Raw genomic sequence first — 15798 nt, 5'->3', positions numbered from 1 at the left:
CTGCCACCTGACTCCTATTGCATGCTTCATCAAGGTATGAGATATGGGTGATTCTATTTGCCCTTGCTGGCCTTGGTTGGAAATATAGAAGGAAATAAATAAATATATTTAATAAGTAGCCGTTTCTGGATTAAATAAAAATATGTTGTTCTGTCAGTCATAAGGCCCTTATAAAGTGGTAGTACTCTTCAGATACTTAGGCATTTTTGAAGGATAGAAAAAAACATTTGTGAAAACATTAACAAAATCTATTATTATTATTTTAAAATAAGAAATGAATTTTTTGGAGTTGGAGAGTTGACAAAACAAGATATTTAATTATTCTACTATATATGCTGAAATGTCTTTTTATATTTTAATATGTCTGTAGAATCCAATCTATCAATGGTATTCTTAAAATCGTTTATGCCCCTGAATTGTGAACAATATATTTTGGATTAAAATGCTCTTTTCTAGAGTTAAGATTTGAAAACATATTTGTTAAAGATTATTTAAAAAATATCTTTAATCATATCTCCCTTATAAATTATAAAAATAGGGCAGAATGCCCATGGGTTCCACCCCCAGTACCACAAAAATAAAAATAAAAAGTATTATAAATTAAGATCATGTGCTTGGAATTTATTGGGTTTTAAATAGAAATTTAAATGCCATGAGGGAAATATAAAAAAAAGAAAGAGAGAGAGAAAGAAAGAAACCCCAAACACCCAGCTATATCTTTCTGTCTCCATACCTGAACTTTTTCTGATTCAGGAACCATGGCTGGACTTTAGGTAACCAGATCAGGGGGAGGTTCTGTGTTTAAGCACAAACCATGGTGATGAATTTCTACTTTTCCCAGTAGAAAGTCCCAGTTTCAGGATGCTTTTGGCAGACAATTGGGGAGGAGCTAAATTCCATTTGAATTGCAGACATCTGCACCCTCAGTTTGATTCGTTTTTCCCTCTCCCTTCTTTAATCACACACTATAGGTGAATAAGAATGCACTGTTGTATGTCTTTCTCAGAGGCTGAGTCTAAATACTGATTTTGCTGCTCTGTAGGAAGAAACAGAGTAGTGTGGTGGTGATCAGGGGTTGTGCAAGGGGGAATGGAGAGGCGTACGTCAAAGGGTGAAAAGTTGTAGTTATGAAAATAAGTCCTAGAGATCTACTGTAGATCACAGTGCCTCTTGTTAATATTGTATACTTAAAATTTTACTAAGAGGGTGAATCTATGTCAAGTATTCTTATTACAGTTTTTTTTTTAAAATAATGAAAATGGCAAGAAGAAACTTGGATACGATGGATATGTTTATAGAATTGCTTGTGGTGTTGGTTTTCACAGCTGTATAAGTCAAACTGATCAGCTTTTCATATATCAATCACACCTCAATAACAGTTTTAAATAAATATATATGATTTAGTATAGGCTTTTAGGTATTCATGATATATTTGGGATGTGTATAAAATAATGCACTTATAAAAGACATCAGAGCTACTATGACTGCATGAATGAACCCCCCAAAAAAGAGTTTATTTGAAAGACTACATTCACATCACTTGTTAGTACTGCCTGTGAGCAATAGACGCTCCATTTTTACAATTACATGCCAGACTAATTTATGATAAAAAACACTTTTCAAATGAAAATTGTAAATTCTGAATGATTGTATAAATATAGGCCTCATTGGACTGTTTAAAAATAATTTAATTTGTATGGGAGTGGTGGTGCATGCTTGTAATCCCAGTGCTTGGGAGGCTGAGATAGGAGGATCACACAGGTTCAAAGCCAGCCCCATCTACTGAGTGAAGCTCTCAGCAACTTAGCGAGACCCTGTTTCCAAATAAAATATAAACTAGGTCTGGGAGTATATCCCAGAGGTAGAAAAGCCCCTGGGTTCCACCCCCAGTACCACCAAAAAAATGAGGCCCTGGGGTGCACCCAGCAGTGCAAAAAGTAAAAATAAAGAGGCCATGCTGCAGAGGCCAAAGATCCAAAGATATATGACATATATGACTCTACAGTTATGATGCCAAAACAAAACTGTTTGAGGAAGGGTATGATCATAGAAATAATTGACTCTCTTTCCTGAGGGTCCAGATTTGACGAGGAGGACTTAGTTCTGGGGTGTTTATATAACTCTGTCGGTTTCATTATTTTATAGCCATTCCTTGTCTTGTTCAGTTGTCTTCCTTGATATTTATCATGTCTCTATTTTTTAAAAAAATTAGTAAGATGAATGGAGTGATATTTTACTTTTGGCTTTTTATTTTCTTGCTGCTTCTCAATGTCTGGCATACACATCTGGTAAAATGAAATATTTGATTATATAAAGTTTTATGATATTATGGAAAGGATGTGAGCTTTGGTCCAGTCTGACTTTTGATTTCATCTTTGCCATTGTACATTCTGTGACTGGAGCAAGTTACTTCTCTAAGACTTGGCTATCCTCATCAGTAAAATGGGCTACTGATCACTACATCGTATGACTATTGTGACTATTGAAAAGGATGGTTTATTTAGGTAGCCTGTACATAGTACTCTGCTCTGTAAATTAGAGCTATCATTTATTATTTTTTGCATTTATTTATGGGCTCAGTTTTATTCTCCAGAATTTATCTTCCACCCATCACACGACATCTTTCCTCCCCATTGTGTTGAATGTCCCCACTTTTAAGTACATTTCTTACACCCTCAGGACTGTTTTGTTTTGTTTTAACTAGAGAAGCCAAAACAGCCTATCTTGTACATGACAACTGCTACCTTAAAGAACACTGACATTTCCCAGCACGGGCGTTACTTTTGGATTGCTGTTATCAGGAGACCCAGGCTTGTGCGCCTGGCAATTCCTGTCTCCAGTTTTTCTTCAAAAGTAAAAAACACATCGACATGCCAGGAATTTTCCTCTGAAGCCTCCACCTTTTCTGTTTCCACGGTACACCCAATCCTTCCTGTAATCCCTGTGATTTGGAGGGTTTCCAGAGGTGTTGCCTTTGTACCCAATTCTTTTTTTTAAAAAAATATACTTTTAAAGTTCTTTTAAATACAGTTTTATCAGTGCATTGTAATTAAACATCATAATGAGGTTCAGAGTGATAGAGACATACATGTACCCAGTACTTGGCGAGTTTCTCCCCAGACCCCGTTCCACTCCCTCCCCTTCCCTGTACGTGATCCGAGATTGGCATTGACAGTTTTGTATAGATATGTACATAAAATTACTTTGTGTTTTCTTCATCAAGTCTCCTCTCCCCTACTCCCTTCCCCAGCCTCCCTCCATTGCTCTACTCTGGGTTTTCCCTCTTTTATCTGGAGTTCCTTTAGTTTCCTAATTTCTCCCCAGTTTCCTCATATCAGAGAAAACAAATGACTCTTTACTTTCTGTGACAGACTAATCTCACTTAGCATAATACTCTCTAGTTCCATCCATTTTCCTGAAAATGACATACTTTTGTTCTTTTTTATGACTGAGTAAAATTTTATTGTGTGTATTAATACCACAGTTTCATAATCCATTCACCCATTGTCATTTTTTTGTATTTTTATCTCATTGGAATTCGCTAAAAATTAGAAATACGTCTATATTTGCTTTTCATCAAAATGTGTAATTAAATGCACACAAATTTTACTTGATTTGCATTTTTCCATAAATTTTACTCCTAGGGCATTTTCATATCTATGACACTATAGCCACTTCTAAGCTAAAAACAATGTTGTGTACTAGTTTGTCAAGATTGCAGTTATCATAGGAATGCTTAAGAACAGATCTGTGTTATCCTATCATTGATGTGGCATGTATCCTAATAAGTGTATAAGTATATGATTATATATATATATATATATATATATATATATATATATATATCACATCCTGAACTGTACCACAAGTAAAATTTTCCATTCTTTAGATGCCAATAACCCTTCTGTGTTCCAAACTCAATGTGAACTACAAAGATAAGCAAAAGTTGGCAAAATAATAAGCCTATGAATGGTTTGCTTAACAGTTTTCATGTATTTTTTTTTACATTCTATTTTAGTAGTAACTGTCTTTCTAGCTCCAAAACTGCAAATTCAACTGCAAATATATTTCATGTTTAAAATTTATACTTGCATTTGTATTAATCTATGCCAAGAGAGTTGCTTGATTAAGGCTTAACCTTTGAGGAATAAGATAGTGCTTATTAGCATCCCTACCTTTTGTGACATTTCTGCTTAATTTTCCCACATAAAAAGGAAAGAACAGAATGAAGCTGAGGAGACAGGAGATGGAGCAAGCTACATTGGGTAACAAATTGTAGCATTGGGCATCTACATCCTCGGCTCAAATCCTAGATAACACTTAAGTGGTTCTGTGTTATCTTGAAAAAGGGATGTTAACCTGAAACTAAATCACGGGATTTTTGTGACTAATAAGAACAGATATCTAATGAACTCTTAGCCAATACCTTACTGAGCCAAGCACCATATGTAAATTATCATGTAGTGTTCCTAACAATGAACTCTTAGCCAATACCTTACTGAGACAAGCACCATATGTAAATTATCATGTAGTGTTCCTAACAATCTATTAAGATAGATTATGGCCACTTTTTCTGATGCAGAAACTAAGCTGAAAGAGTTTATAGCTTGCTCAAGGTCATGCTGGCAAGAAAGTGCGGGTGCTGAGATCCCAACCATGGATGTCGGGGTCTGAAGCCTGGCCCCTTCCCATTAAATGTCACTGGCTCCTAATGTGGTACCCACTGCCACCTGTCAGGCAGCTTTACCAGGGCTGGAGTTTGGGGACTTTGGGTTTCGATGAACATCTGGCACAGGGAGGTCCTCCTTACAATCCTGTGCTGCACCAGGCAATATTGTAATCATACTATCTAATGGAGCTTTGGAGAACACTGAAGATGCTCAGTAATTTCAAAATGAGCCATACTACAGATGTCTGACATCTCTGCCCACCACTTCAATTTCTAAAATTATTTCATGTGAACACAAAATGTAATGATTGTTTTGTTGAAATATACTCAGAAATTACCAGTATTTCAAGGCAAATACCTCAACGTATTTACCTTTTTCTAACATTAATATCATATGTAGGACATTTATATCCTAGAATTACTTATTATAGTATTATACACAGGAATTAAAGAATTAACTCTAAATCTCTGGGTTTCCCATTTTTTTCTGGTTTACTGATGAAGTTTACTGAAGTTTATTTTACTGTGGGATGATATGGTCGGTAGGTAAGTATTTTCTGAAATTCAAGCAGCTATTATACATTTATATTTATAATATGGATGCAAGTATTTTAGTGTAAAAGTAACTTTTTAGCCAAGTGTGGTGATGCACACTTGTAATCCCAGTACTTGGGAGGCTGAGACAGGAGAATCATAGTTTGTGGACAGCCTCAGCTACTTCGTGAGGCTCTCTGCAACTTAGTGAGATCCTGCTTCAAATTAAAGAATAAAAGAAATAGGGCTGAGAGAGTAGCTCAGAAGTAAAATGGCCCTGGGTTTCATTCCCAGTACTGCAAAAGAAAAAAAAGTAACTTTTTAATAATTTCAGATAGTATCAATTTCACCATTGTGGTGTTTGAATGTTAAATGCCTACAATAGAAAAATACTTGAAAATATACATATTTTTAATCTACAGAATCTAAAAATTTTAGATTTAGAAGAAATCTGGGCAAAAGCTATTTATTGATTTATCTTTATAAAATATTATAGTATAGACAATTTCATACATGTGTGTAGTTCACAGATTCCTCATTAACATTTTTATTAGAAAAATATTTAATTATAGAATTTAATTAATAGAACATTATCTAATTAATCTTATTCATAAGTTTTATTATGTGAGCTTATTTCAAAGGTGAATATTTTTCAATAATAGAAAATACTTTGTGTGGCATAAAATAGTTAATTTATATTCAACAGTGCAGTCTTAAATTTTCATATATTTAGAGTCATATTAAAATAATCTCTGCTCTGTTTTACATTATCTATTTGTTGCATTCTGTTGAATCATACCCATCAGCATGCTAAAATGCTGTTATTTCACTCACCTGAAAAAACATAAAAGCAAATCGTTAGCCTTCCTCCTGCTTCATCCCCTCTCAGGTTACCACCTCTTTGCTTGCCTTACAGTAGAATTCCTGAAGAGTGGTTACCAAAATTCTTATTTTTGTCCAGTCTTCTCTTGAACCCTGACCACACACATCTCATTGTTTCCCCACCACTCATAGGGATGCTTCACTCATCCCTCAGTCTCTTCTCAGAATAGCAGCCGGTGACTCTAGAGGAGTAGAAGTCTGATCATTCTGCTGCTCTCTTTCAAAGCCCCTTGTGGTTCCCCAATCATATAAATAACCTAAACTCCATTTCTCCTCTGCTTTCTTTCCACTTCTTTTCAATCATACTTTCCCATCCACGCTTGCCTTTATGTGAACCCATAAACACGATCCCAACAGGGGCCTGGCACATTCTATTCTCTCTATCCCAAATTCTGTTCCCTTAGATACTCTCATGGCTTACTCCCTCTGAATGGATTCCATTGACAGTTTTACCATATGCTTCCTGTGTCTCACTTAACCCCTCTGTGGCATCACCTCTGGTCCTAGTTACAAATGCTACAAACTCAAGCTGAGCTCTTAACTCATTTTCCATTCTCCTTCCCCCTGGTCACAAAACTGAGCAGTGTACAGTCAGTGACATTGTGTGGAGAGAAATGCAGTTCAAGGTAAGGATGTCTTACCAGGCAGGGGTCGATGACTAGTTGGACAGAGGCTGGAATAAATGGGATTGGAAGATGAGAAAAAAGAGTCTTAGAGGCAAGTAAAGGGACTCGTGGTAGTTGAGAACAAAGCATGCAGATCTATGTGTCTCAGGTTCACTCCTATAGGAGAGCAGCCCCTTCAAAGAAAGGAGTAAGCAGGTTGACTAGAATACCCATCCAACCACTTGGGAGCTTCTCTCCATGACCAGCTCTGAGCTTGTGCAATGGCTCATGCAGAGGCCATGGAGTGAAGGCCATGCATGGCCCAACACCATGGACTGAGTCCACCACGGCTATTAACTTCTGCCGTCGCAGATACCTGAGCTACCAGTAGCAGAGCCCGACTCTGAGATCTCAGGAGGGTACCACCCCTCAGGAAGTTCACACAGCTCCTCAGTGATGAGTTGATTACTGCATCACTCCCCTTCATGAAAAAAGCAGAGATTCCTTGTCACAGAAACTGACACCTACTGCAGATAAGGGTTTGCCTTCTATTTTCACTGCCTCTGCTAGTACCTTTTTCTTAGAGCCTGTAGAGATCCTCAGATACTTGACATGGGATTCCACAAAATATTATCTTGGAGTAAGCAGCTCATTAATAAACAGCTCATTTTATAGTGAAAAACTTATCCTAACAAGCATATGGCCATGCAACCTGTGTCACCCTGAAACATTTGGCCATACGGAATGATGGAAAAGCCCATTCACGCTGCGGCCAAGAGGCCAGATTGCAAGTTACATCCTGTGGAAAAGCATGTTGTCCTCCAGGTGAATTGCACCGATGACAGCTATATGCTGCTGTTTTCTAAGAGACATAATGCATGGAGCTCGAAATAAAGGGTTGCCCCTATTCACTACCACTCCAGTGACCCAGAAATAGAGTTTGTGTCATTTGTCCTTGTAATCTTAGGTTGAGCTGGATTTGTGGTCTGAGTTTTTCAGGCAGAGAGAATGCATCATCCATTAGAGATCACACTACATGTTGTGGACTGAGCTGAGACTACATCTCCTACCGAATTAGTTTGAATTCATCAAGCCTATCTAGTACATTACTAGAGATAATCAATTCTGCTTATTATGGAGAAGTAATTTTGTTTTTACTTGATGCAGATAGGAAGCAGAATGTCTGGAATTCAAGGTATTTGTGGCAGCATTTCTTGGCTTCCGTGTCCAGTAATAAGTGCCAACAGGCAATTGCAGCAACTACAACCCAAGAAGGGCAAGGCCTAGAATGCCTCAGACCTCTCAAGGATGAAAGCTGCTATCATCACCATTAGCTGCATGCTGGCTAAGGATTAGAGAAATCCACGATGGGTGATAATAGATGAAACTATAGAGGGCATGGTGAACATTAACTATAGAGTCAAGACTGGTTGTAGCAGTTGGTGGCCTGTAGCTTGTCATACTTTCTTGTATTATATCTAGCAGAGCTCTTGGCCGGTCACCATATTGAAAATGTTGTGATGGATAGTGTTTTAAATGGAGGGCATAAGCAGATACTTGTGGCATAATGAGCAGACAGTCAGATATCTTTTTTAAAAAATTGTTTCACGATACTGGGGATTAAACACAGAGATAGTCTACCTCTGAAGCTACACCGCCAGTGCTATGGTCTCCCTAAATTGTTGAGGACTTTGGTAAGTTGCTGAGGCTGTCTTTAAACCTATGATTCTCCTGTCTCAGTCTCCCAAGTACTGGGATTACAAGCATGAACTACCACACCTGGCCAGATGCCTTTTATATCTAGCCTTAGGCCCTGTTGTTCTTACCTCTAATTCTAGCCAGAGCTGTGGCAAAGAGTTCCCTCTGTGCTCTGACTTGATCTATGTGCCCAGCTTCTTGCTTGAAGTTCCCACAACATATCTTTCTCGACTTTGTAACCCATATCACATATACCTGTGTGTAGCCAAAAAGTGTTGCACAAGAGGAAAGCTATTGCGCCTAGGGGGAACTCTTAACCAACGGGGACCTTGCCAACTGATTCTTTGATTCAACTGATTCTTTGACTCCGCATTTTGCTTAGAAACTCCCAGCAAAATGGAGCCACAGTGGTCCTCAGGTATGCCTAGTTTTCTTTCCTTTAGGGTTAACTCTCTTTTATTCCCAAGGGATCCCTGCCTAAATTAACCTCCTGCTTGTAAGTCGCAACCTCAGTCGTTGCTTTATAGGAACTTGAGGTAAAGACTCTGCCGCTTATAAGACATTTTTCCTCTCCTCCACTCTTTCTAGCCCCTTCAGCGTGTTGCTTTTAAACAGTAGTTTTCCCCACCATATACAGTGTCCTGTGTATGGCGGTGGGTGGGTGGGGTGTGATCAACTATATGTATTCTGACATATACTTTAATGAACAAATTGAAGTTCACTATTTATAGTTCCAAAGAAAATTACAGTCATGGGGTTAAGCATGAAGTGCATTAACTGCTTTCTTTAGCACTATTCCTTGTTATTTATCAAGTGATTTGATACTGAGTTGCATTTGTTAGATCTCTGAGAATGGAGCCCCGCTCACGATAACTGAGTTTTCTTATTTTTCCAGGTTTTTCTCAAGCAAGTCAGTTTAACTTTGGAGTTGACAATGCTGAGATGGGAAACAGTGTGCAGTTAGTTTCTTCTTTCCAGTCAATTACTTGTGATGTGGAGAAAGATTCAAGTCATTCAACTCAAATCACATGCTATACTAGGTTTGTTTTAAAGTATCTTTAATAACATCACTTTTATCATATCAAAAATTCATCTTGCATATTGGTATTTTAACAGTTTTATCATTCTGCCTATAGCAAGTAATATTTTTCTGGTTATCAGTTATATTTAATTTAATAATGTTTAGACTATTTTATACCTTTATTATATTCAATTATAATGCTCTTTCCATACATGAACATGATAAAAATATATCCTTTGTAATTTTATTAGAGCTATTATCTTATAATTATTGAGCTCCTTTGGGAGATAAATGGCAACTATTAAATTGTAATAATGTGCCTGGAAATACCAAAATTATGCGTTCCTGTTCAGTTTGATTAATTTTGTTCAAAATCTTCACATAGTTATTAAGATTAAAGATGATGATTTTATATAGTGACATTTTAAGTTCTTTCTTATCAACCTAAATTGATGTGTGTTATTAGCAACTTTGGAAAAACAGTTAAAATCATTTGAAATTGCGATTTCCAGTGTTGACCTTAGTAGCAGAGGGGCACATTTTCCAGAGGATCTTATTTATATTAGATTTTCTGGCTCTTTATCAGATGCAAAAGCTTACTTAAGGGGAAACTTGATTAACTGGAACTTTAAAAAAAATAGCTGAATATACCAATGATGCATTACTATTTAAAATGGCTATGGTGGTTTGTTGTTATTGCATTTGTCATATTTTCCATTAGTTTTTATTGGTGTATTGTAATTATACATCATGATGAAGATTAGGGTGATAGAGGCATTAATAAGCACCAATATGCATAGTCAGAATAGGCCTTTGCCAGAATCATGTGATGATAGAATTGGCATCATAAGATTGTTCAGTATTAAGCTCTTCTTTCTGTAACCTAAAATGGAATTAATTTTATACATCAATGAGTATTTTAGACAACTTTATATCCAAAAATAACATGTAATACCATTTATTAAATAAATGTTATTGCATTCCTCATATATTTTTTATTTACATTGCAGAGCAATGCCAGAAGATTCTTACACTGTTCGAGTCAGTGTGGACGGGGTTCCTATTGCAGAAAATAACACCTGCAAAGGTCACATCCATAGCTGGGCATGCAGCTTCTATGTATGTGGGATCTCCTCTTTAATTTACATGCAGTTGAGCGTGTTCCCTTTTTACCGAACTAGGTTTTTACTTTTTATTTTTATAGATTGTTACTCTTTCCACGTTAAAAAGTATTTTAGGAGGTAGCCAAGACTAATTTCCCCAGTCACTGAGTTTCCCATAGTGATAACTGAATCTCTTGTTATTTCTAGTTTGTTCCTCCCTTTAAAATTAATTTTATTAATGAATTAAATGCTTATATTTCCAAATTAGTTTTTGTTCACATTTCCCCCCCTTTTCCCCCCTATTTTTGCTCTTAGTTTGATTCTCTCTTTTCTTCTCCCATTTCATTTTAAATAGGAACATAACTTTCTTCCTTTCTAATTTCTAATGTAATAAGCCTGAGGGTAGCATAGAAGCCACTCAAAATTTATTTCCCTAGTAAAGGAATTTGAAAAATACATTTTATTCTATGCACCATCTCATAGATTCTTTTATTTTTTATTTTGTGTGTGTGTGTGTGTGTGTGTGTGTGTGTGTGTGTGTGTATGTGTGTTTCTCTCTTTTCTCTCAAGATGTGGGGCAAGTTTGTATCCTAGTATTTCATACACACATAAATGGCCTCAAATCAACCTAAATTCAGCCTAAATTAACTGTACTTCTTATATTTCACCTTCTTCCTCCTTCTTGTCGGATTGTTTCTTACCATCTCAAGCCAGAAACTTGTTACCGTCTTCAGTTTCTCCTCTGCCTTCACCTTCAGCCTGGAAGCTGTTCAGAAGCCACACTGGGCTGATGATCCCATCCTCTCACTGAGTTTTTCGGTGCATTCTCTCATGGCCTTCTTTCCTAGATGGCCTTTTTTTTGGGGGGGGTGTGCATTATAGTCTCTTAAAGGGGTTCAAGATGGTAGAGGCATACAAGCACACATCACTCATTTAGCCCTTCCCCAATTCCCACCCCATTCCCTCCCCCTCCCTCTTTCTCAAGTTTGGCTAAGTGATTAACTTTGATATGTTTGTGAATATACATCATGTACATTGGGGAATTTTCCTCTTCCCCCTCACATCCCCCTCAGTAGGTCTCCTTATTTGCTTATCTACAGTTTCTCTTCCTTCACCTAGAGTTTCTTCTATGACTCTATCTCTAGCTCCTATATATTAGGGAGAGCATCTGATTTCTCACTTTGTGTGACTGACTAATCTCACTTAGCATAATGTTCTCCAGTTCCATCAATTTCCCTGTATATGACTTAATTTTGATTTTCTTTATGGCTGGGTAAAATTCCATTGTGTACATATCCCATAGTTTTGTAATCCATTCATCTGTTGATGGACATCTTGGCTGGTTCCATAGTTTGGCAATGGTGAATTGTTGCTGGACTTGTCATTTCTCACTAGGTTATCACAATAGCCTCCTAATAGGTCTTTCAACCCTTTGTCATTGCACTGCTCATCTTACCCCTCAAAACCATGATGCTTTTGTCCTTTGCCTACCCAGTGACCTTCCTTCCCCCACATCTGAGGGCATCTACCTTGTTTCACCATCAGAAAGTCAGCAACCAAGTCGGTTTCCAGCAATGACTTGTGACATTCTCTCTGACCAAGGACTTGCACAGCTGGCACAGTTTTGTTTTGTTTTGCTTTTGCAGTACTGGGGATTGAACTCAGGGAATGTATATTGCAGGAAGAATATCCCTAGGTTCAATTCCCCATACTCCTCCCCTCAAAAAAGGAAAGAAAATCCTCATTAGCATGGCTATTAAATTTACTTTGTTGGGCTGTTTTGCTTCTATGGTTTTGAAACATACCTTGTTATTTTAATTTTCAAGGGACTTATTTAAAATAGGCTTTCTTTAATTTTGGCTCATCAAACTACTGAAAGTCTTTACCATAAAGACTAATTTGGCTTACTGTAAACAAAAGGATCATTAAATTTTAAAACCAGACTAACAATGTTTTGAATAAAAGATAATTTGTAGGGGACAAAGAAAATATCTTGAATAATCTTAAATGTTCTAAACATTATTTCTTATAAAAAAGAAAATATAGTGAGTAATGGATATCATTGAAATATAAATAATGTTCAAAATAGACCTATTCCAAAAAAAAAAATCAGAGATAGGACTACTTACCAACTTTATTATTTTACAGGCAAAAAGTTTTAGAACACCAACAATAACAAGCATCACACCTTTATCTGGAACTCCAGGTCTGTTTTGTGACAGTCAAAATCTTTTGGTGCTGTGGTAATTAATTTGTTTGCTCTTTAGTATATAAAATTATTATAATACCTGAAAATATATAAACATTTTTTCTGATTATAAAAATTAACTATCAATATTTTAAAAAATCATTTTCAAGAGCTGCATCTTAATCTGCTCTAAAATATTTAACTTTTCCCCTTTTGGACATTTAGATAAGTACAGTGTTTATTATGACAGCTATGATTCTACCAATTTATAATACCAACAGAATGAAAACTGTTTCTGCCACATAGAAAATTGTATATACTAATTATTTTAAGTAATTATATGAGAAATAAAGTAGGTTTAAAAATTATTTTCCAATTCTTCTATTTATATCATTGAATTTATTTTAGGTTTATTGAACACATGTACTTCTTTTGTAAATTATTTATTTTTGGCTTAACTTAAAGCTAACATCTTTTATTCATGTCAAGTTTTAATAATTCTGTATACTTGAAAGATAGTAAACATTTATAAGTCAGATATAAATTGTTTTCATTTATCATGTGCTTTAAAATTGTTTCTTGACAATTTTGAATTTTTGTTATCAAATCCAAAAATCTTAACTTTTATTATTTCTATTTATTTTTTATTTATTTATTTTTTGGTGGTATTGAGGTTCCTGGAAACCCTTCTATCTCTGGGCTACACTCCCAGACTTATTTTATACTTTTTAAATTTGGAAACAGGGTTTCTTAAGCCAGCAAGGCTGACTTCGAACCTGCACGATCCTCCTGTTTCCACCTCCCAAGCATGGAAATTACAAGCGTGCGCCACAAGCCTGGCTTATTGTTTATTTATTTTTATGCTGTAGAATATTACATCAAACTGATTACATAGACATTGCATAAAATCTTATCTAATTTTCAAAGGTTTTATTATTTTACTTTTTATATTTACTTTTTATCTCACCTAAGATTTATTTTACTTTCTTATGTAAGGTGGGAAGTACTTTTTCAAAATAATCACCCTTTGATCCAAGCAATGTTTATTAAATAATTCATTCTATCTTCCTTGGTAGCCCATTTTAATCTATAAATCCTTACAGATACACATTCAATTTTCATTATTTTTGTTATAACTTTCAAATAGTGCTGAACTATACTGACGAACATCAGATATAAGTGTTTGGATGATGGTTTTGTTGGGGAAACTCTCTAGTATTTTGGAATTAAGTGTCCTTTGTTTGATTTTTCAGGTACATTAATAACAATCCAAGGAAAAATCTTCACTGATGTATATGGAAGTAATACTGCACTGAGTTCAAATGGGAAAAATGTTAGGATTTTGAGGTAATTTGTTAATGTGGAAATATGTTCTTGTAACTCATAGGTGATATAATAGTCCAACGATAATGAAACCAATAAGCCGGGCATGGTGACACACACGCTTGTAATCCCAGCATTCTGCAGTCTGAGACAGGAGGATCGCAGTTCAAGGACAGCCTCAGCTACTTCATGAGGCTCTTTGCAACTCAGTGAGACCCTCCATTTTGGACTAGAAACGAACAGTCACTAGATCATCCTCCTGTAGCACAGACAGGGCTATTTCAGCCCTACCTTAAAAGACTGGCAGCCTTGTTCATCTCCTACAAGAGGAATTGTGGACTCTGTCATGCTTCTCAAGATATTTCATGCTTACTGAATACATGTTGAAAACAGATGAGTGGATAAATATACAATTCAAACAGTAATTTTGAATTGTAAATACCAAAAAGGTTATATATGTACACATATACATAGTCGTATGTGAATTTATAAAATAAACAATTTAAAAGTTTTATTAAATAAAATACAAGGGATTTATCTGACCTTCTATGAGGTAGACTCAACTTTGAAATCACATATGTGTGAAGCTAGAATGTTCTATAAAAGTTAAGATAGAGCCAGGAGTGGTGGCGCACGCTTGTAATCGCTGCGCTTGGGAGGCTGAGACAGGAGGATCGCATGGGTTCGAAGTCAGCCTCAGCTACTCAGTGAGGCTTCCAGCAACTTAGTGAGATCCTGTTTTCCAAATAAAATATTAAAAAAAAAAGGTCTGGGAGTACAGCCCGGAGGTTAAAAGCCTCTGGGTTCCACCCCCAGTACCACCAAAAAAAAAAAAAAAAGAAAAAAAAAAGTTAAGATAGATTCCTTATACATAATAACTACTAGAAAAATATTTAATAATATATATAATTTAGCATAAGTAAATATTTTGTCTGCTTCAATATGGTTGAGTGTTATGAATGGTTTACATTCTGATTTTAGGTAGAATTTTCATGGCTATAATTTCTCATAATGATGCCAAGAAATTGCAAGTTTAACTTCTGAAAAGAGATGCTTCCTCTATCCCATCATGACTGGAATTTATTTCTGCTTTATAACAGGGAACTAATAAAAACATTTTATAAAATTATAGTATGAAGGGTCTAAGAGATCAGCCTACCTTATCTTCATACTCTGGAAATCCTGATATATAACTAGGACTTTTGTCATTCACCTACTAATGGGAGGCTATGAAGTCCTCACAAACTCAATCATCTCATTTGTACCATGTTATTTATGAAACTAGGGCTCTCAAAGCATTTCTTTATGCTTTAGTTCCACTATCAAGGTGTCAATAGAAAAGGGCTGTGCAGTAGCACTGGGCAAGAAGCCAGGAGACCTATTTCTCAGATCTTATCCATTCAGCCAAATCTCTAAATTCAGACCAATACAAATTATAGAACACACAAACTGAGTAGAGGGCCTAGTGCCTACTAATGAGCTTTTGATCTAGAAGACCAGGTGAGAAAAATTCTAAATACTATGTATAGGAGGTCAAATAAGATGGTAGTCTCATAGACGGCATGCTCATGCATCACATCATGAGAATTACCAAGTATACGAGTCTGTCTGGGTGTGAATTCCTACTCTATCTCTTCCTCTCTAGCTGCAGTCTTATATCTCTCTAATGGGTCCTTTATAATTTGAGCCAGGTCTGGATATGATAATTTGGCTGAATGGACAAGGTCTGAGAAGCAGATGGTCTCCTGGCTTCCTGCCTACTTGCTATCCACTTC

General features: G+C 36.1%; 1 protein-coding gene across 1 annotated transcript in view; it reads left to right on the top strand.

Annotated features, from left to right (window-relative positions):
- PKHD1L1 (PKHD1 like 1) overlaps window positions 1-15798 on the top strand; it is a gene marked incomplete at both ends in the record, with an annotated part of 159996 nt that overhangs the window by 2714 nt on the left and 141484 nt on the right. The window contains 4 exon segments of the mRNA XM_080694743.1: window positions 9284-9428; window positions 10420-10528; window positions 12661-12718; window positions 13954-14047. Coding sequence (XP_080550869.1) covers window positions 9284-9428; window positions 10420-10528; window positions 12661-12718; window positions 13954-14047 — 406 coding nt within the window.

The sequence above is a fragment of the Muscardinus avellanarius genome, assembly GCF_963383645.1.
Source record: "Muscardinus avellanarius genome assembly, chromosome: 4".
Taxonomy (NCBI): domain Eukaryota; kingdom Metazoa; phylum Chordata; class Mammalia; order Rodentia; family Gliridae; genus Muscardinus; species Muscardinus avellanarius.
This window is presented reverse-complemented; position numbering and strand designations above follow the sequence as displayed.